Source organism: Bufo gargarizans, chromosome 4 (assembly GCF_014858855.1).
Source record: "Bufo gargarizans isolate SCDJY-AF-19 chromosome 4, ASM1485885v1, whole genome shotgun sequence".
In the NCBI taxonomy this organism is placed as follows: domain Eukaryota; kingdom Metazoa; phylum Chordata; class Amphibia; order Anura; family Bufonidae; genus Bufo; species Bufo gargarizans.
This window is the reverse complement of record NC_058083.1, coordinates 199,691,320-199,712,606: the sequence shown is the minus strand read 5'-3', so window position 1 is coordinate 199,712,606 and position 21,287 is coordinate 199,691,320. Positions and strand designations below refer to the sequence as shown.

The 21,287-nt window shown below is 41.1% G+C and overlaps 1 protein-coding gene across 1 annotated transcript in view; it reads left to right on the top strand.

The window, feature by feature from the left end:
* DNAH8 (dynein axonemal heavy chain 8) overlaps nt 1-21,287 on the top strand; it is a 478,630-nt gene that overhangs the window by 214,915 nt on the left and 242,428 nt on the right. Inside the window, exons 37-39 of the mRNA XM_044291082.1 lie at nt 2,979-3,132; nt 3,222-3,385; nt 16,261-16,363. Of these exons, the coding sequence (XP_044147017.1) occupies nt 2,979-3,132; nt 3,222-3,385; nt 16,261-16,363 (421 nt within the window). The remainder of the gene's footprint in view (nt 1-2,978; nt 3,133-3,221; nt 3,386-16,260; nt 16,364-21,287) is intronic.

Here is a 21,287-nt window from a genome sequence, read left to right as displayed (position 1 = left end):
TTTATCATATGTAGAAGGTTTACTTGTTTCAAATATAAATAGGAGCAGAGCAAAGATCAGCTTATTTGGGTGTGGCAGATTTTTAGTAAAAAGGTTAAAGCTATTCAGTTGGCATTCATTGTAATATGAGGATTTATTGATCGTCGCTGCAGAGAGGAGAGAGAAGCAGCCCCCACCATTGGAATCCTCATTCATGCATTTTGTCATCTGTGGTTTGCTGGAAGGGCTAAACACATGAGTTGTTACTGAAGTCAAATTTGTCTAAATTGATTTAGGAAAATGTAATATTGGACTATTTGCTAGATATATTGTTAGTCATTTGTGTAATATTACTTAACTCAATAAGGAGAAAATTCTATATGTTTATCAGGGAGATAAAGGCATGTAAATCTTCTGAATGACAGTGTTTCACTTACATCTAGATAGTACAGCAAGATGAATGGGTTTCCCCAAATTTAGTAGGATGCTTCATATGGTAAAGGATTGCCCAGACCCTAATGAGGCGTTATATGAATCTGAATTTATTATAAGGTTCGGATACAAATTGGGAAGACGCTGTTATTATTAAACTTCATAGTTTTATAGTGTTTGGAGTACAAAGGGTTACAGAAATAGATAAAGGCATTACATTGTTCCCAATTGATCAAAGGAAATTGCTGAAGTATTCTCATTATGATAAGGACTGATACCGCACTATTTTTCTTTTGCAGCATTATGAGTAAAGAGCCGTCATTCTGCATATATACCGGTAGTCCCGGACTTACACAATGTGGATTGGAACTAAGCGTGATAGGAGGAGAAGAATAAAGCAACACCAATTCAGGAAATTCCGAAAATATGGACAATATAAGACCTGTTCTATGAAGGACTGTCACTGACTGTGTTTATATGTCATTGTTTGCTGCTATTCATTGTAATTGTATCTTCATTATTTTAATACTTATGCAGATTAATGTTTATCTTTAATCAATTATACATGGGGTTAGTTTATGATAATGTATGGGTTAGGACTCAGAGTGATGAAAATGCCAGAGTTATCAGAGGAAAATTTTAAAGGTATTTGCAGTTTATGTGAAAGCCAAGTTCGAAATAGAGGAATCACCGCAGTAAACTATCAGTGACCCAAAGCTGGGTTATATAGCCAGGCCTGGACCACTTTATTACCAAATTACAGCACAGAACAGCTCAGAGATCAGCAGAAAATGATCCCTTACTACAGCGATCATCTATATACATGAGCACCGGCACCACAACCTCGTCCTCCAACCCACTGGGACCACCTCTCTGCCTTAACGGGTGCCTCATCTGATATGGTTTATTTTGGAATCTGGTAAGGCTATTTGTCATTTTTTTATAACCTGATGCCCAGAATCCACCAACCGGACACATGCGGCATCATTGTTTTTTTTCTGTGACATTTCTCAGTGGCACACTAGTAGACAAGGCATATTTATTACTTTGGTATATTTACATTGTTTTAACGGTTCTAATGAAAGTTATGTTTTAAAAATTTGTTCCCCCTCTTTTGGTTGACGATATAAAAAAATATCCCAAGCTCTGAACATCTCCTGGGGCAGTGTTTAATCCATCATTCAAAAAAGGAAGGAGTATGGCACAACTGCAAACCTACCAAGACATGGCCGTCCTAATAAACTGACAGCCCAGGCAAGGAGAGCACTAATTAGAGAAACAGCCAAGAGGCTTATGGTTACTGTGGAGGAGCGGCAGAGATCCACAGCTCAGGTGGGAGAATCTGTCCACAGGACAACCCTTCACAAATCTGATCTTTATGGAAGAGTGGCAAGAAGAAAGCCATTTTTGAAAGCAGCCATAAGAAGTCCCGTCTGCAGTTTGCCACAAGCCATGTAGGGGACATGACACACATGTGGAAGAAGGTGCCCTGGTCGGATGAGACCAAAGTGGAACTTTTTTGGCCTAAATGCAAAACGCTATGTGTGACGGAAAACTAACCCTGCACATCTTTCTGAACACATCGTCCCCATCGTGAGACATGGTGGTGGCAGCATCATCTTGGGGGAGGCTCTTCTTCAGCAGGGACAGGGAAGCTGGTCAGAGGTGATGGAAAGATGGATGGAGCTAAATACAGGGCAATTGAGGTAAACCTGGTAGAGGCTGCAAAAGACTTGAGACTGTGACGGAGGTTCACCTTCCAACAGGACAACGACCCTCAACATCCAGCCAGTGCTACAATGGAAGGGTTTAGATCAAAGCCTATTCATGTGTTAGAGCGGCCCAGTCACAGTCCAGACCTAAATCCCATTGAGAATCTGTGGCAAGACTTAAGAATTGCTGTTTACAGATGCTCTCCATCAAATCTGACTGAGCGTGAGCTCTTCTGCAAAGAATGGGAAAAATTTCAGCCCCTTGATGTGCAAAGCTGGTGGAGACAGACCCCAAAAGACTTATAGCTGTAACTGCAACAAAAGGTGGTCCTACAAAGCATTGACTCAGGGGGAGCTGAATACAAATGCATTCTGCACTGTCCAGATTTTTATTTATTACAAATTGTGAAAACCTTGTTTCATTTTCTTTCCACTTCACACAGACTTGTACTTTGCGTTGGTCAATCACATAAAATCCCCCAAAAATACATTTGTTGTGGGTGTAACGTGAAAAAATGTGGCAACGTTCAAGAGGTATGAATACTTTTTCAAAGCACTGTATATATACTTACCCAGTACCCAGGTCTTCATAGTAATTATTGAAAGTATTGTATTGGGGCACAGTTTCTTCTTTTTCTCTGACTGCCTAACCAGAATTCACATGGAAGGGAACATGGAGGCTGCATGTTTCTTTTCAAGCTCGGTGGATACTCTCTAGAATACATTATTTGTATGATAACAGGACACATGAATGCTTGTGTGAATATGAAATACTCACCTGTCGGTGAGGATTTAGTAGATCCTTTCTTGTGTCCAGATTTGTCCCCATAATATTTGTCCCCTTTGATATTCTAGATATAATGAACCTTTTAAACAGACCATTCAGAGCTGGATCCACAAGCTGAGCATATCCTCCGACATCCTAGAGGAGTGGTTGCTGGTTCAGACTCTCTGGATTTACCTGGAAGCTGTTTTTGTTTCTGGAGATATAGCAAGTCAGTTACCTCAGGTGAGAGGCCTTGTGTTACACTCCTCTACTATAGGAACTATAAGCCCCTGCTGTGAAGATACAGATAAAAGTCTTTTATTGTCATGTAGGAGGCCAAACGGTTCAAGAACATAGACAAGACCTGGGTGAAGCTAATGCAGCGAGCTCGTGACAAAGGCAACGTAATTCAGTGCTGCGCTGGGGATGAATCCTTGATCCAGCTGCTTCCTCATCTACACGAACAGCTGCAGATCTGTCAGAAGTCACTCACAGGGTATGGCATCTCCTCTAGGCTCTCCCACAGCAGTACATGCCTGATGACTGCTGTAGTCCAGTATCTCTAATAGGCACCTAGTTCGCATGTGTGCAAATACAAGCTGACCATGCTCTAGAGATTTGTTTTTTAAATCTTTTTATTGACATTTTCAATTATAATCAGAACATTAGATTTTTTACAAGCCTTTTTGGGATCATAGTTCCTTGTTCTTTTGTATCGAATACATACATTAAAGGTATAAAAAATGTAACCCCTTAGTGACCACCCATACATGTTTTTTGTGGCGGTCACTATGCGGCCTTGGGCTGGAGCGCCTCCTTTTTACAGCGGCAATTCAGCCCAAGCTAGCGATACACAAAAGCACAGGCGTTCCCTGCCCGCAGCTACTGGAGATAGCTCAGGGCTGGGGGCAGTGATCAGAGACCATGACAAGCCCTCACTGATCAAGTGATCGCCCTGATACAGTGTATCACGGCGATTACTGAAAATGCTGGCAGCTGAGCTGCCGGCAGTAAACTTTCTCCCTCAAGTTTCTGGTGCTAGGATCGGGTTCCCCAGCTTCCCCATAAGGGATAGCTGTGTCCCGATCCTCAACCCCCCCCTGTGCCCTCAAGAAAGATGGCGGCGGCGCATGTGCACACTATAAGCCGTCGCCGCCCCTAAAAAAAATATAAAATGGCGCGTAACATTGGTTACTGTGCTGAGGATCTGCCTTCAGCACAGTAACCATCAGTGACCATTACTATGTGTCCCTGATTATGTGGTCTCCATGATAAACCTATCATGGAGATCACATCCATTATATTTACTAAACACAGCCAGGACATGGGCTGCGCTTCTCTCTGCCCTCAGTGCAGTTGTTCTGTGAGGACAGAGAGAGATCAGACTTCTGTCCTGGCTGTGCGATTTACTGTGAAAAAAAGAAAAATCTACTTATAAACTGTCTGTCCATAACTGGCGGTCAGTGGGCATCCGTCATTAGGTATCTATTAGGGATGGTCAGTTACTTTCATTAGGGACCGTGTGTCCGTCTGTTACTGGCAGTCAGAGGAAATCTGTTACTATCAGTCTGTCACTGACGGTCAGAGGTCATCTGTCACTGGCAGTCAGAGGCCATCTGTCACTGGCGGTCAGATGCCATCTGTCACTGGCGGTCAGAGGTCATCTGTCACTGTCCGTCTGTCACTGGCGGTCAGAGGCCATCTGTCACTGTCCGTCTGTCACTGGCGGTCAGAGGCCATCTGTCACTGTCCGTCTGTCACTGGCGGTCAGAGGCGAACTGTCACTGTCCATCTATTACTAGCGGTCAGAGGCCATCTGTCACTGTCTGTCTGTCAATAGCGGTCAGAGGCCAACTGTCACTGTCCATCTGTTAGTCAATCAGTGGGCATCTATTAGGGTCCGTCCATAATTGTCAGTATACGTACTGCTACTGATGCTAGCGAAAACTTACTTTTAATTTTTAGGGTGGGATATATATAATAATAATTTTTTATTTCTGAGCTTTTTAGTACATAAAATGGCTCAAAGATTATTCAGTACAGAGCAGGCATATGAGTTTCTATGCTCTGAAAACTCTGAATCCGACACTGCTTCAGAGGCGGAAATATTTTCCGATAGCCGGGACTCTAGCTCCACTTCCATCCCCAGACCTCATAGCCCTATGGTGGTTAAAGTCGCCACCTCATCTCATTCACCACCCAGCGTTCCCGTCCCTTCTATTACGTGGGTTCCTGCTACTTCATTTTCCCCCCAAGTACCCCAATTTTTATCTACTCACCAAATTAATGTGGACGTCACCAATTTTACCCCTTATAATTTTTTTCATTTGTTTGTGGACGATAAAGTCCTGGATTTAATTGTGCAGCCTACTAATCTGTACACTACACAGTTTGGTGTACAAAAGCCCACGTCTATTTACAAACCGGATTCCAAAAAAGTTGGGACACTAAACAAATTGTGAATAAAAACTGAATGCAATGATGTGGAGATGGCAAATGTCAATATTTTATTTGTAATAGAACGTAGATGACGGATCAAACGTTTAATCCGAGTAAATGTATCATTTTAAAGGAAAAATACGTTGATTCAAAATTTCACGGTGTCAACAAATCCCAAAAAAGTTGGGACAAGTAGCAACAAGAGGCTGGAAAAAGTAAATTTGAGCATAACGAAGAGCTGGAAGACCAATTAACACTAATTAGGTCAATTGGCAACATGATTGGGTATAAAAAGAGCTTCTCAGAGTGGCCGTGTCTCTCAGGAGCCAAGATGGGTAGAGGATCACCAATTCCCACAATGTTGCGCAGAAAGATAGTGGAGCAATATCAGAAAGGTGTTACCCAGCGAAACATTGCAAAGACTTTGCATCTATCATCATCAACTGTGCATAACATCATCCGAAGATTCAGAGAATCTGGAACAATCTCTGTGCGTAAGGGTCAAGGCCGTAAAACCATACTGGATGCCCGTGATCTCCGGGCCCTTAAACGACACTGCACCACAAACAGGAATGCTACTGTAAAGGAAATCCCAGAATGGGCTCAGGAATACTTCCAGAAACCATTGTCAGTGAACACAATCCACCGTGCCATCCGCCGTTGCCAGCTGAAACTCTACAGTGCAAAGAAGAAGCCATTTCTAAGCAAGATTCACAAACTCAGGTGTTTTCACTGGGCCAGGGATCATTTAAAATGGAGTGTGGCAAAATGGAAGACTGTTCTGTGGTCAGACGAGTCACGATTCAAAGTTCTTTTTGGAAATCTGGGACGCCATGTCATCCGGACCAAAGAGGACAAGGACAACCCAAGTTGTTATTAACGCTCAGTTCAGAAGCCTGCATCTCTGATGGTATGGGGTTGCATGAGTGCGTGTGGCATGGGCAGCTTGCATGTCTGGAAAGGCACCATCAATGCAGAGAAATATATTCAGGTTCTAGAACAACATCTGCTCCCATCCAGACGTCATCTCTTTCAGGGAAGACCCTGCATTTTCCAACAAGATAATGCCAGACCACATTCTGCATCAATCACAACATCATGGCTGCGTAGGAGAAGGATCCGGGTACTGAAATGGCCGGTCTGCAGTCCAGACCTTTCACCTATAGAGAACATTTGGCGCATCATAAAGAGGAAGGTGCAACAAAGAAGGCCCAAGACGATTGAACAGTTAGAGGCCGGTATTAGACAAGAATGGGAGAGCATTCCTATTTCTAAACCTGAGAAACTGGTCTCCTCGGTCCCCAGACGTCTGTTGAGTGTTGTAAGAAGAAGGGGAGATGCCACACAGCGGTGAAAATGGCCTTGTCCCAACTTTTTGGGGATTTGTTGACACCATGAAATTCTGATTCAACATATTTTTCCCTTAAAATGGTACATTTTCTCAGTTTAAACTTTTGTTCCGTGATTTATGTTCTATTCTGAATATAATATTAGAAGTTGGCACCTCCACATCATTGCATTCAGTTTTCATTCACGATTTGTATAGTGTCCCAACTTTTTGGGAATCCGGTTTGTATATAAGACGGTGGACCCCCACAAGTGTCTCTGAAATGAAAAAAATTTGGGGGCTTACCCTGGACATGGGCATTGTAAAAAAGCCATCTGTCCGATCCTATTGGGCTGTGAGTACTGTCCACTCAGCTCCTGTGTTTGCAGCAGTTATGTCCCGAAACCGCTATGAAGACCTAATGCGGTTTATGCATTTTTCAGATCATTTCCAAGTCCCCCCCAGAACTGACCCAGCCTACGACCGCCTATATAAATTGAGACCCCTTATTTCCCTCTTATATACCCCTGATAAAAATCTATCTGTTGATAAATCCTTTTTTAGTTTTAAAGGCCACCTCTCCTTCCATCAGTTTATTCCCTCCAAGAGTGCCAGATATGGGGGAAAGTTATATAAGGTGTGCACAACCAGCTACACCTGCGGTCTGTCTGTATATGAGGGCAGAGACTCCCAACTTAACCCCCCAGGCTGCCCTGAAAATATTGGGAAATTGTGTGGGATCTATTGGCGCCATTCCTGCACAAAAGGTACCACGTGTATACTGATTATTTTTATAGCAGCATACCCCTTTTTAAATCCCTCCATGTTGCAAACACAGGGGCTTGTGGGACAGTCCATAAAAATAGAGTGGGATACCTACAACCGCTGGTGTCCAAGTCTTTGGAGAGAGGAACATCATTCGCCCTTGCAAGTGACCAGCTGCTTGCAGTGAAGTGGAAGGACAGGAAGGATGTCTACATGCTCACCACCGTGCACGCAGACACCACAGTGGCAGTTAGGGAGAGGGGGGCTACTGCGGACCAACACAAACCGGTCTGTGTGACAGATTATAATAAATTTATGGGAGATGTAGACCTCTCGGACCAGATGCTTCAACCCTACCTGGTGAAGCAAAAAAACAGGGCCTGTTATAAAATGATTGCTACCTATAATAGTTTTGTTTTATTTAAAAAGGCCCAAGGAACCCTCAACTTCCTGAAGTTCCAGGAGAAGGTGGTTGAGAGTCTCCTGTTTGAGTCCCCCGCACCTGGGCAAGCCTTTGAATCTGAGGACATTCGAAGGCTTTCAGAACGCCACTTCCCTCACCCCGTCCCTGCCACTGCCATTGCTAATTATTCATTTTATTTAATACCAAATGGGGGGCGGGGGGGGGGGGTTCTTTTCAGGAAGTCAATTTAGGCTACTTTCACACTAGCGTTCGTCGGTCCGCTCGTGAGTTCCGTTTGAAGGGGCTCACGAGCGGACCCGAACGCAGCCGTCCAGCCCTGATGCAGTCTGAATGGAGCGGATCCGCTCAGACTGCATCAGTCTGGCGGCGTTCAGCCTCCGCTCCGCTCGCCTCCGCACGGACAGGCAGACAGCTGAACGCTGCTTGCAGCGTTCGGGTGTCCGCCTGGCCGTGCGGAGGCGTGCGGATCCGTCCAGACTTACAATGTAAGTCAATGGGGACGGATCCGTTTGAAGATGCCACAATATGGCTCAATCTTCAGGCGGATCCGTCCCCCATTGACTTTACATTGAAAGTCTGGACGGATCCGTACGAGGCTATTTTCACACTTAGGCTGTTTTATGCTAAAATAATGCAGACGGATCCGTACTGAACGGAGCCTCCGTCTGCATTATTATGATCGGATCCGTTCAGAACGGATCCGATCGAACGCTAGTGTGAAAGTAGCCTTATTCTCATTTTCTATTTAGTTTGTGGACTTTCCAGGGAGGGAAGGGACACTTTCGCGATGGGTAGTGGAGAATTTTTTTTTTTCAGACATTGGAACACATTTTACCTTTTCTGATTTGTTTTCTTAATTTTCATATATATATATTTTTTTATGACTATGTCCCTCCACACAAAGCTGTTAATTCTATTCACATTACTGTATCATGATATTGGCATGATATTTTTTTATTTGGAGGATCTCTAAAGATTGAGTTGTTCCTCACCAGTACACTAAGGGCTTTATTAAGATTTTTTTTTTGTGTACCTCTTACACCCCACAACACGTCTAAAAATCCTGACATTATTTTGGGAATTACTGTTCCTACAGACGGTTCTGGACACTGTCCTTTTATATATTCTGTAGGTGACTGGTTGATTTTATGTATAGCGGTTTCTACCTTGCCGGGCAGGGGCCTGTTATGGTGCACCGTGTCACTTAGCACGTACGTCTCTCATATAGGGATTCTTGTATCTTATGAAAAAACTGTAATTTGCAACGTAGCTGGAAACATTTTGCTCCGTTTTCTTTGACATGTTGCTTATTACTACAGTTCATAAGTAATTATATGTCAGACCAGAACGCTGCTCACAACAGCATCAGAATAACAGAAATGCAGGACAACTGCTTTGTTGGCGAGACATAGTCAAATGTACAGGCAAATGCCTTTTTAGAAATCTACCTCTCTTATAAGTGCACAGCTTCACTTCTCATCTGTACGCGCCACAAAGATTACAATGTGGCATATTTCTAAGACCCTAACAGGGTTACCCATCTAAAAATATTTTTTCTCCAATTTCCTGTGAAAATTTTATTAAGGGCTTATGCACACGACCGTATGTATTTTGCGGTCCACAAAAAACGGATCCGAAAAAAATACGGATGACATCCGTGTGCATTTTGTATTTTGCGGAACAGAACAGCTGGCCCTTCATAGAACTGTACTATCCTTGTCAGTAATGCGGACAATAATAGGACATGTTCTATTTTTTGGCGGAACAGACATACGGAAATGGAGTGCACACGAAGTAACTTCCGTTTTTTTTTTTAAGTGAATGGTTCAGCATAGGGTCCGCAAAAAGATGGAACGGACACGGAAAAAAAATATGTTCATGTGCATGAGCCCTAACAATGTGGCCTGAACCATTTTCAGTTTATTATCTGTGTTCTGTCTTCATACACGTTCACACAGTGTGCAGTCTGACATTCAGCATAAACCATTCCTGTCTTCCAAATAAGAGGACTGTTCTTTGTAGTCTAACTCGTTGGCAAAACAGGAGTATTAAGTATAAGGCATAACATGTATCAGCAGAAAGCATAGAACAGCATGTATTATAACATTACATTAACAGAGAAAGCATATGTCCAAAATGACTGCCTATATATAAGATTGCATAGTTAACAAACAGTATTAACAACTTCCCTGAGTGCTGATTAGAACAGGCTGGACAGCTCTGCATAACAATATCCCTGAAACAGAGGTAGATGATGCCTTACCAGATATGCTGGCACAAGGATGGTGGGGTTTGAAAAGGAGATATGCAGGAGACAGCGCTGCGATGTACTGTAACATGAAGACTGGAGACTGGGCTTCTCTTTCCCAGGATGCATTACAGTCCCACAATGCTTTGCACCTCCCACAATACAATAATACAATAATTTTTATTAACAGAAAAAAGCTATTACCAAACTAATAACTACAGCAATAGTAAACTCTAGCTGACGTGAAATAGAATTAAATTCAAACCCAGCTGGGCAGAACAATCTGAAAGGCCACAGGTGCTCCTTTATGTTTGGGCCCTGCCGTGTGTCAAGACATAAGATTAGGGCCACCATAGGGATATTTCTGAAGACAGGAAAATGGGGTGATACATTTTGGGGTGTACTTCTTCATTTTCATGTGCTCTGTACAAAAAAACGGTCTTTAAATTAACACTTTTGTGTAAAAAATTAAAAATATATTTTTTTCACCTGCTTAGCATTAATTTCTACAAAAAACTAGGGGGTCTAAAAGCTCACTACAAAAATGGGGTCATTTATTGAGGGTTTTTCTATCGTTTTCGCAGCTCAACGCCATTACAAGTGTGCGATGGGACCTGAACCATTTTCAGTTTATTATCTGAAAGGCCCCAGGTGCTTCTTCATGTTTGGGCCCTGCCATTTGTCAAGACATAAGATTAGGGCCACAATGGGGATATTTCTGAAGACAGAAGAAATGGGGTGATACATTTTGGGGTGTATTTCTTCTTTTTCATGTGCTTTGTAGAAAAAAAAACTGTCTTTAATTTGACACTTTTGTGTAAAAAATTAAAAATATATATTTTTCTCCTGCTTAGCATTAATTTCTACCAAAAACTAGGGGGTCTAAAAGCTACCTACACCCCTAGATCAATACCTTAGGGGGTTTAGTTTTCAAAATGAGGTCATTTATTGGGGTTTTCTATTGTTTTGGCAGCTCAATGCCATTACAAATGTGCAATGGGGCCTAAAACATTTTCAAGCAAATTTTGTGTTCCTTTATGTTTGGGCCCTGCCGTGTGTCAAGACTAGGGATGAGCGAATCGACTTCGGATGAAACATCCGAAGTCGATTCGCATAAAACTTCGTTCTAATACTGTACGTAGCAGGAGCAGGAGCTCCGTACAGTATTAGAATGTATTGGCTCCGATGAGCCGAAGTTATTACTTTGCGAAGTCTTGCGAGACTTCCCAAACTCGGGTTCGGTTCCAAGTAGTACCACCTAATATGTGACGAGAAAACAATGTCAGAATTACTTTGATGTGCAAAATCTTTACAAAGTTATTCTCTGCTAAAGTGACACATTTCTGGCTTGGTCATTAAGGCCCAAACAAGCTTGGTCACTAAGGGGTTAAAAGCTATTTACACCTTCAGAAGCAAATATTTTTTATGATTTTACTCATTTTGGGCTAAAAATCCTTTTTTCATTCGATTTTATTAAAAATATTGAGCCGTCCTGTCGCAATGGGTTAACTGTTTTTCTAGCTGTGTGAATCGTACTTTTGTGCCGGTCATCCAATAATACTAATGTCTAATTTACGAAGAGGTCATAAACAATTATTTAAACCACATTCTTATCAGTAAGATAAGAATTGAGCTATAATGAGTGTTTATAATGTCAGGGAGGGAGCAGAAATAAGGAACCATCAGATCAGATTAGCCGGCCGACGGAAGAGAGAGAGAAAATTCAGATCCCTCTATTAGAGCATCTCAGCTCTGTACAGAAAAAGGGCTCCATATTTGTAATAAAGACCAATTTAAAAAATGTTTTTTTATCTCAACATGAGTACAATGCAATTTTAGTTTTTCTACATTGCACTATTTTGTGTGTTGGAATGGCGTCATCAGATTTAGAGATTTTCAGGTAGCGTTTTCTGAACGACATGTTAGTAAGTTGTTCTGGACAAGGCCATTAATTGACCCGGGCTGGAATTCAGTTGATGAATGCACATCTGTCATTATCCACATCCTCTGTGTGTTCTTGTTGGGAAAATGAAATCACTGTTAAAATCACTATCATTACAGTATATTATCTTCTATGTAACTTACTTAACAATTCTATGTAACATCTTAGATTCACAGTGAGCAGAGGAAGGAAACAAACTACAAAGAAATAATGACATGACATGAGCATTGGATAAAAGTGGTTGTCCTGGTGCTGATTTTTTAGATCAGTCTAGAAAACTAATGTACAGTCAGATCTCCCATTGACGACTGTATGTCGGAGCTCCGTATTATACTTATAAGCACAGCAGCATCGACACACAGCATGTGAATGTTTTACGTTTTCTCTTTAAGGTATTTGGAGAGAAAAAGGCTAGTTTTTCCAAGATTTTTTTTCATATCTGACCCTTTCATATCTGACCCATTTTACCTTTTCTGATTTGTTTTCTTAATTTTCATATATATATTTTTTTTTATGACTATGTCCCTCCACACAAAGCTGTTAATTCTATTCACATTACTGTATCATGATATTGGCATGATATTTTTTTATTTGGAGGATCTCTAAAGATTGAGTTGTTCCTCACCAGTACACTAAGGGCTTTATTAAGATTTTTTTTTGTGTACCTCTTACACCCCACAACACGTCTAAAAATCCTGACATTATTTTGGGAATTACTGTTCCTACAGACGGTTCTGGACACTGTCCTTTTATATATTCTGTAGGTGACTGGTTGATTTTATGTATAGCGGTTTCTACCTTGCCGGGCAGGGGCCTGTTATGGTGCACCGTGTCACTTAGCACGTACGTCTCTCATATAGGGATTCTTGTATCTTATGAAAAAACTGTAATTTGCAACGTAGCTGGAAACATTTTGCTCCGTTTTCTTTGACATGTTGCTTATTACTACAGTTCATAAGTAATTATATGTCAGACCAGAACGCTGCTCACAACAGCATCAGAATAACAGAAATGCAGGACAACTGCTTTGTTGGCGAGACATAGTCAAATGTACAGGCAAATGCCTTTTTAGAAATCTACCTCTCTTATAAGTGCACAGCTTCACTTCTCATCTGTACGCGCCACAAAGATTACAATGTGGCATATTTCTAAGACCCTAACAGGGTTACCCATCTAAAAATATTTTTTCTCCAATTTCCTGTGAAAATTTTATTAAGGGCTTATGCACACGACCGTATGTATTTTGCGGTCCACAAAAAACGGATCCGAAAAAAATACGGATGACATCCGTGTGCATTTTGTATTTTGCGGAACGGAACAGCTGGCCCTTCATAGAACTGTACTATCCTTGTCAGTAATGCGGACAATAATAGGACATGTTCTATTTTTTGGCGGAACAGACATACGGAAATGGAGTGCACACGAAGTAACTTCCGTTTTTTTTTTAAGTGAATGGTTCAGCATAGGGTCCGCAAAAAGATGGAACGGACACGGAAAAAAAATATGTTCATGTGCATGAGCCCTAACAATGTGGCCTGAACCATTTTCAGTTTATTATCTGTGTTCTGTCTTCATACACGTTCACACAGTGTGCAGTCTGACATTCAGCATAAACCATTCCTGTCTTCCAAATAAGAGGACTGTTCTTTGTAGTCTAACTCGTTGGCAAAACAGGAGTATTAAGTATAAGGCATAACATGTATCAGCAGAAAGCATAGAACAGCATGTATTATAACATTACATTAACAGAGAAAGCATATGTCCAAAATGACTGCCTATATATAAGATTGCATAGTTAACAAACAGTATTAACAACTTCCCTGAGTGCTGATTAGAACAGGCTGGACAGCTCTGCATAACAATATCCCTGAAACAGAGGTAGATGATGCCTTACCAGATATGCTGGCACAAGGATGGTGGGGTTTGAAAAGGAGATATGCAGGAGACAGCGCTGCGATGTACTGTAACATGAAGACTGGAGACTGGGCTTCTCTTTCCCAGGATGCATTACAGTCCCACAATGCTTTGCACCTCCCACAATACAATAATACAATAATTTTTATTAACAGAAAAACAAGGTGTAGTAGCTATTACCAAACTAATAACTACAGCAATAGTAAACTCTAGCTGACGTGAAATAGAATTAAATTCAAACCCAGCTGGGCAGAACAATCTGAAAGGCCACAGGTGCTCCTTTATGTTTGGGCCCTGCCGTGTGTCAAGACATAAGATTAGGGCCACCATAGGGATATTTCTGAAGACAGGAAAATGGGGTGATACATTTTGGGGTGTACTTCTTCATTTTCATGTGCTCTGTACAAAAAAACGGTCTTTAAATTAACACTTTTGTGTAAAAAATTAAAAATATATTTTTTTCACCTGCTTAGCATTAATTTCTACAAAAAACTAGGGGGTCTAAAAGCTCACTACAAAAATGGGGTCATTTATTGAGGGTTTTTCTATCGTTTTCGCAGCTCAACGCCATTACAAGTGTGCGATGGGACCTGAACCATTTTCAGTTTATTATCTGAAAGGCCCCAGGTGCTTCTTCATGTTTGGGCCCTGCCATTTGTCAAGACATAAGATTAGGGCCACAATGGGGATATTTCTGAAGACAGAAGAAATGGGGTGATACATTTTGGGGTGTATTTCTTCTTTTTCATGTGCTTTGTAGAAAAAAAAACTGTCTTTAATTTGACACTTTTGTGTAAAAAATTAAAAATATATATTTTTCTCCTGCTTAGCATTAATTTCTACCAAAAACTAGGGGGTCTAAAAGCTACCTACACCCCTAGATCAATACCTTAGGGGGTTTAGTTTTCAAAATGAGGTCATTTATTGGGGTTTTCTATTGTTTTGGCAGCTCAATGCCATTACAAATGTGCAATGGGGCCTAAAACATTTTCAAGCAAATTTTGTGTTCCTTTATGTTTGGGCCCTGCCGTGTGTCAAGACTAGGGATGAGCGAATCGACTTCGGATGAAACATCCGAAGTCGATTCGCATAAAACTTCGTTCTAATACTGTACGTAGCAGGAGCAGGAGCTCCGTACAGTATTAGAATGTATTGGCTCCGATGAGCCGAAGTTATTACTTTGCGAAGTCTTGCGAGACTTCCCAAACTCGGGTTCGGTTCCAAGTAGTACCACCTAATATGTGACGAGAAAACAATGTCAGAATTACTTTGATGTGCAAAATCTTTACAAAGTTATTCTCTGCTAAAGTGACACATTTCTGGCTTGGTCATTAAGGCCCAAACAAGCTTGGTCACTAAGGGGTTAAAAGCTATTTACACCTTCAGAAGCAAATATTTTTTATGATTTTACTCATTTTGGGCTAAAAATCCTTTTTTCATTCGATTTTATTAAAAATATTGAGCCGTCCTGTCGCAATGGGTTAACTGTTTTTCTAGCTGTGTGAATCGTACTTTTGTGCCGGTCATCCAATAATACTAATGTCTAATTTACGAAGAGGTCATAAACAATTATTTAAACCACATTCTTATCAGTAAGATAAGAATTGAGCTATAATGAGTGTTTATAATGTCAGGGAGGGAGCAGAAATAAGGAACCATCAGATCAGATTAGCCGGCCGACGGAAGAGAGAGAGAAAATTCAGATCCCTCTATTAGAGCATCTCAGCTCTGTACAGAAAAAGGGCTCCATATTTGTAATAAAGACCAATTTAAAAAATGTTTTTTTATCTCAACATGAGTACAATGCAATTTTAGTTTTTCTACATTGCACTATTTTGTGTGTTGGAATGGCGTCATCAGATTTAGAGATTTTCAGGTAGCGTTTTCTGAACGACATGTTAGTAAGTTGTTCTGGACAAGGCCATTAATTGACCCGGGCTGGAATTCAGTTGATGAATGCACATCTGTCATTATCCACATCCTCTGTGTGTTCTTGTTGGGAAAATGAAATCACTGTTAAAATCACTATCATTACAGTATATTATCTTCTATGTAACTTACTTAACAATTCTATGTAACATCTTAGATTCACAGTGAGCAGAGGAAGGAAACATAAACTACAAAGAAATAATGACATGACATGAGCATTGGATAAAAGTGGTTGTCCTGGTGCTGATTTTTTAGATCAGTCTAGAAAACTAATGTACAGTCAGATCTCCCATTGACGACTGTATGTCGGAGCTCCGTATTATACTTATAAGCACAGCAGCATCGACACACAGCATGTGAATGTTTTACGTTTTCTCTTTAAGGTATTTGGAGAGAAAAAGGCTAGTTTTTCCAAGATTTTTTTTCATATCTGACCCTGTCCTTTTGGAGATACTTGGACAAGCAAATGATTCTCATGCCATCCAGGTAAGGAAATGTGTAATTCTGTGAGAGTGGTCTATGCATGCTATAGAATACTTCTAATACCAGTAACGACATTACAAATGACTGCGAGGAAGCCTTTGTGGAGCTCAGTGGCGTAAATAGAGAAGTAAGCGCCCTATAGCAAGGATCAAACTAGGCCCCCCACACAGGACAGAAGGGTGTCTGCCTGAACCCTTTTCAATGACCCTTGTTAAGGACGAGGAGGAGGAGAAAAAAAATTCCAGAAAATAGTGTTAATCAAAGAACTTTTTGGATGGGAGTAACCACAAGGCGCCAAAGCGAGGAGGAACTATCACCAAGGGATGAGAGGCGGGAGGCTGCCAGTAGTAACTGTAAGTGTAGAAAAATCATATGTAAATATGGAAAGAAAAGAAAATCACAGCCACAAAGACGGTGCCAAACCCCTAGTAACCATTATGATAGGTGATCAGAATAGGGATTGAAAGTAAGAATAAAATATTTATGAAATAATGGAGAAATAGGTGTTTCAACCAATTAAGTTATAACCTGGAGTAAGGAGAAATAATCAAATAAAAACTCTTAAAAGCTTTTTTTTTAAAACAAAATGTAAACAATTCACTCACTTTACTGGGGAGGTGGTCTGTAGGATAAACTCAGGACCCCTACAGACTCACCCCCCCCCCCCCTCCTCTTCTACTGTAGGTGAAAACTTGGTCAGGACTCTACCCTCTGAAGCATGGGTGCACAACGTTTTCTGGTTGGGGGCCACATTGCCAGACTGAACCAATGACGAGGGCCGAAATTAAAATTTAAAGGTGTATTAACAACTGAAATATTGTACTTATGGCATATTGAACACACATTATATAACATAAATGTCTGGTTACAGTTCCAGGACTCCCATCTAATGGGAGAAATACATGAAAAATAAATGTGAGCAGTCACAAGACATAGGCATACATGTCTGTTACCAGATGGTTGAGGGCCGCACAGAATGGTATCAAGGGCCGCATGTGGCCCCCGGGCCGCAGGTTGTGCACCCCTGCTCTAAAGGAACAACTTTTAGCAAATGAGGCAGTGGAAAAATGGCCCAAGGGTAAGTGTAAAAGAAAATCACAGCCACAAAGACGGTGCCAAACCCCTAGTAACCATTATGATAGGTAATCAGAATAGAATACCCCCCTCCTGCCCCTGGATCGCTTGTAGTATCTTAGGAAAATGTGGCCATCCCACGGATGGTACTTCTGGTAGTTTCCTTTATTGGTATCACAGATAGGCTCATCGCATTTAGGGGGTGTTACCATATACCCCCTTCTTCTTTAGGAGCAATCAAAATACATGCAGAGATAATCATATCATACAGATATGTCTTGCCTAGAAGCTTTATATATAGTAGGGACTTATAATTTCGCCTGATTAGTTCATGAGGTGGAAACGTCACTTCCGGTATTGGAACACAGCTATGCGTTCCAGAGTGGAACGCATACTAAATATCTCATAGTATACATATATCATTAAAAAATTGCTGTGGCTAATGTATAACAGCAATGCCGCTATCTCCATGGGGGTAAGTTGATGCCCAGGGCAGGGGAGAGGTTGTATTATGTCTAGAGACAGAGCGGGACCGGAGAGGAGGTTACTTTCGGTTTTGCTCCAGTGGAACACAAAGGTTCGAAGTGGAATGCAGCAGTGGAATGCACGGGGTAGCGATGTGAGCCGCTCCTATCTTGGGTATGGGGTAGGACTACAAAATAAAGCGCCAGTTGAGGTTTGTACGGATTGCATGTCAGTCCCACACATGCACCTCATCTCGCTGTAGACACAAAAAGGGGCTAAAGAGGTGTACCACTGATGTAGTAATATATATATAAAAGTAATGTAGTATTAGGACATATTAATGCTTAACCACTTCAACCCCGCTAGCTAAAACCCCCTTCATGACCAGGCCACTTTTTACACTTCTGCACTATACTACTTTCACCGTTTATCGCTTGGTCATGCAACTTACCATAAATCACAGAAAAAATGCACCACACGGATATGCCACTGACTATACTGGCTAGTCATAAATGCAGATATTAACCCCTTAAGGACCGGGCTCATTTTCACCTTAAGGACCGGGCCATTTTTTGCAAATCTGACCAGTGTCACTTTAAGTGCTCATAACTTTCAAACGCTTTGACTTACCCAGGCCGTTCTGAGATTGTTTTTTCGTCACATATTGTACTTCATGACACTGCTAAAATTGGGTCAAAAAAGTTATTTTTTTTGCATAAAAAAATAAATTTTTTCCAAAAATTTTGAAAAATTAGCAAATTTCAAAGTTTCAGTTTCTCTACTTCTGTAATACATAGTAATACCCCCAAAAATTGTGATGACTTTACATTCCCCATATGTCTACTTCATGTTTGTAGCATTTTGGGAATGATATTTTATTTTTTGGGGATGTTACAAGGCTTAGAAGTTTAGAAGCAAATTTTGAAATTTTTGAGAAATCTTCAAAATCCCACTTTTTATGGACCAGTTCAGGTTTGAAGTCATATTGTGAGGCTTAGATAATAGAAACCTCCCAAAAATGACCCCATTCTAGAAACTACACCCCTCAAGGTATTCAAAACTGTTTTTTCAAACTTTATTAACCCTTTAGGTGTTCCACAAGAGTTAATGGCAGATGGAGAAACAATTTTGAAATTTCTATTTTTTGGAAAATTTTCCAATATAATAAATTTTTTCCAGGAGTAAAATAAGGGTTAACTGCCAAACAACACTCAAAATGGGTTGCCCTGATTCTGTAGTTTGCAAAAACACCCCATATGTGGTCGTAAACTACTGTTTGGCCGAACGGTAGCACATAGAAGGAGGGGAACACCATATGGGTTTTGGAAGGCAGATTTTGCAGGACTGGTTTTGTTTATACCATGTCCCATTTGAAGCCCCCTGTTGCACCCCTAGAATAGAAATTTAAAAAAAGTGACTCCATCTAAGAAAGTACACCCCTCAAGGTATTCAAAACTGGGTTTACAAACTTTGTTAACCCTTTAGGTGTTCCACAAGAGTTAATGGCAGATGGAGAAACAATTATGAAATTTCAATTTTTTGGAAAATTTTCCAATATAATCAATTTTTTCTAGGAGTAAAACAAGGGTTAACTGCCAAACAACACTCAAAATGGGTTGCCCTGATTCTGTAGTTTGCAAAAACACCCCATATGTGGTCGTAAACTACTGTTTGGCCGAACGGTAGCACATAGAAGGAGGGGAACACCATATGGGTTTTGGAAGGCAGATTTTGCAGGACTGGTTTTGTTTATACCATGTCCCATTTGAAGCCCCCTGTTGCACCCCTAGAATAGAAATTTCAAAAAAGTGACTCCATCTAAGAAAGTACACCCCTCAAGGTATTCAAAACTGGGTTTACAAACTTTGTTAACCCTTTAGGTGTTCCACAAGAGTTAATGGCAGATGGAGAAACAATTATGAAATTTCAATTTTTTGGAAAATTTTCCAATATAATCAATTTTTTCTAGGAGTAAAACAAGGGTTAACTGCCAAACAACACTCAAAATGGGTTGCCCTGATTCTGTAGTTTGCAGAAACACCCCATATGTGGTGGTAAACTACTATTTGGCTAAACGGCAGGACATAGAAGAAGGGGAACGCCATATGGTTTTTGGAAGGCAGATTTTGCTGGACTGGTTTATTTACACCATGTACCCTTTCAAGCCCCCTGATGCACCCCTAGAGTAGAAACTCCATAAAAGTGACCCCATCTAGGAAACTACGGGATAAGGTGGTTGTTGTTTTGGGACTATTTTTGGGGTAAATTTGATATTTGGTTGCTCTATATTACTCTTTTTTGAGGCAATGTAACAAAAAAATTAAAATCTAAAATTGTTTCTACATTCGCTATTTAGTTTTGTGGAACACCTAAAGGGTTAACATAGTTTGTAAAGTAACTTTTGAATACCTTGAGGGGTGTAGTTTCTTAGATGGGGTCACTTTTTTGGAGTTTCTAGTCTAGGCTACATCAGGGGGGGCTTCTAATGGGACATGGTGTCAAAAAAAAAACTGTCCATCAAAATCTGCCTTCCAGAAACCGTATGGCGTTCCCTTCGTTCTATGCCCTGCCGTGCGGCTATATAGCCATTTACGACCACATATGGGGTGTTTCTGCAAACGACAGAATCGGGGCAATAAATATTTAGTTTTGTTTGGCTGTTAACCCTTGCTTTATTACCGGCAAAATGGATTTAAATTGAAATTTTGCCCAAAAATAGGTGTTTTGGCACCGTTTTTATTTTATATTTTTAACACCGTTCATCCGAGGCGTTTGGTCAAAAGTTATTTTTATAGCGACGACTTTTACGCACGCGACGATGCCCAATATGTATGGCTCTCAGACTTTGGAGACACTAAGCAGGCATCCTAAAACTGCGGCCCTCCAGATGTTGTAAAACTACAATTCCCACCATGCCCTGCTGATGGCTGTAGGTTGTCTGGGCATGCTGGGAGTTATAGTTTTACAACATCTGGAGGGCCGCAGTTTGAGGATGCCTGCACTAAAACTAATATTTTTGGGGGAAAGAAAATAGTTTTCGTGTCTCCAAAGTCTGAGAGCCATAGTGTTTTATGTTCTCTAGTGAACTGTTGGGGATTATAAAAATTTAGTACTCCATGGAAGTGTGATACTCCCTGAAGCAATCGATAACGCAGAGGCCCGGATGATCGGGGCACGTGTCGCACTGAGTGGTGGTGTCCTTCCGTATCCCCCTCCTGCGACACACTCTGCACTTTTTTTGGGTTCGTCCCTTCTTTCCAGTATGGGGGACCACACCTGGAAAGTGTTGGCCAGGGACGATCCGGGCGCCTCCAGTTCCCGAGGTACTCCGGCCTGCTCTTTCCCGGTCCGAAAAGATCAGGTCCTTGAGGACTGCCTCATAGAATTG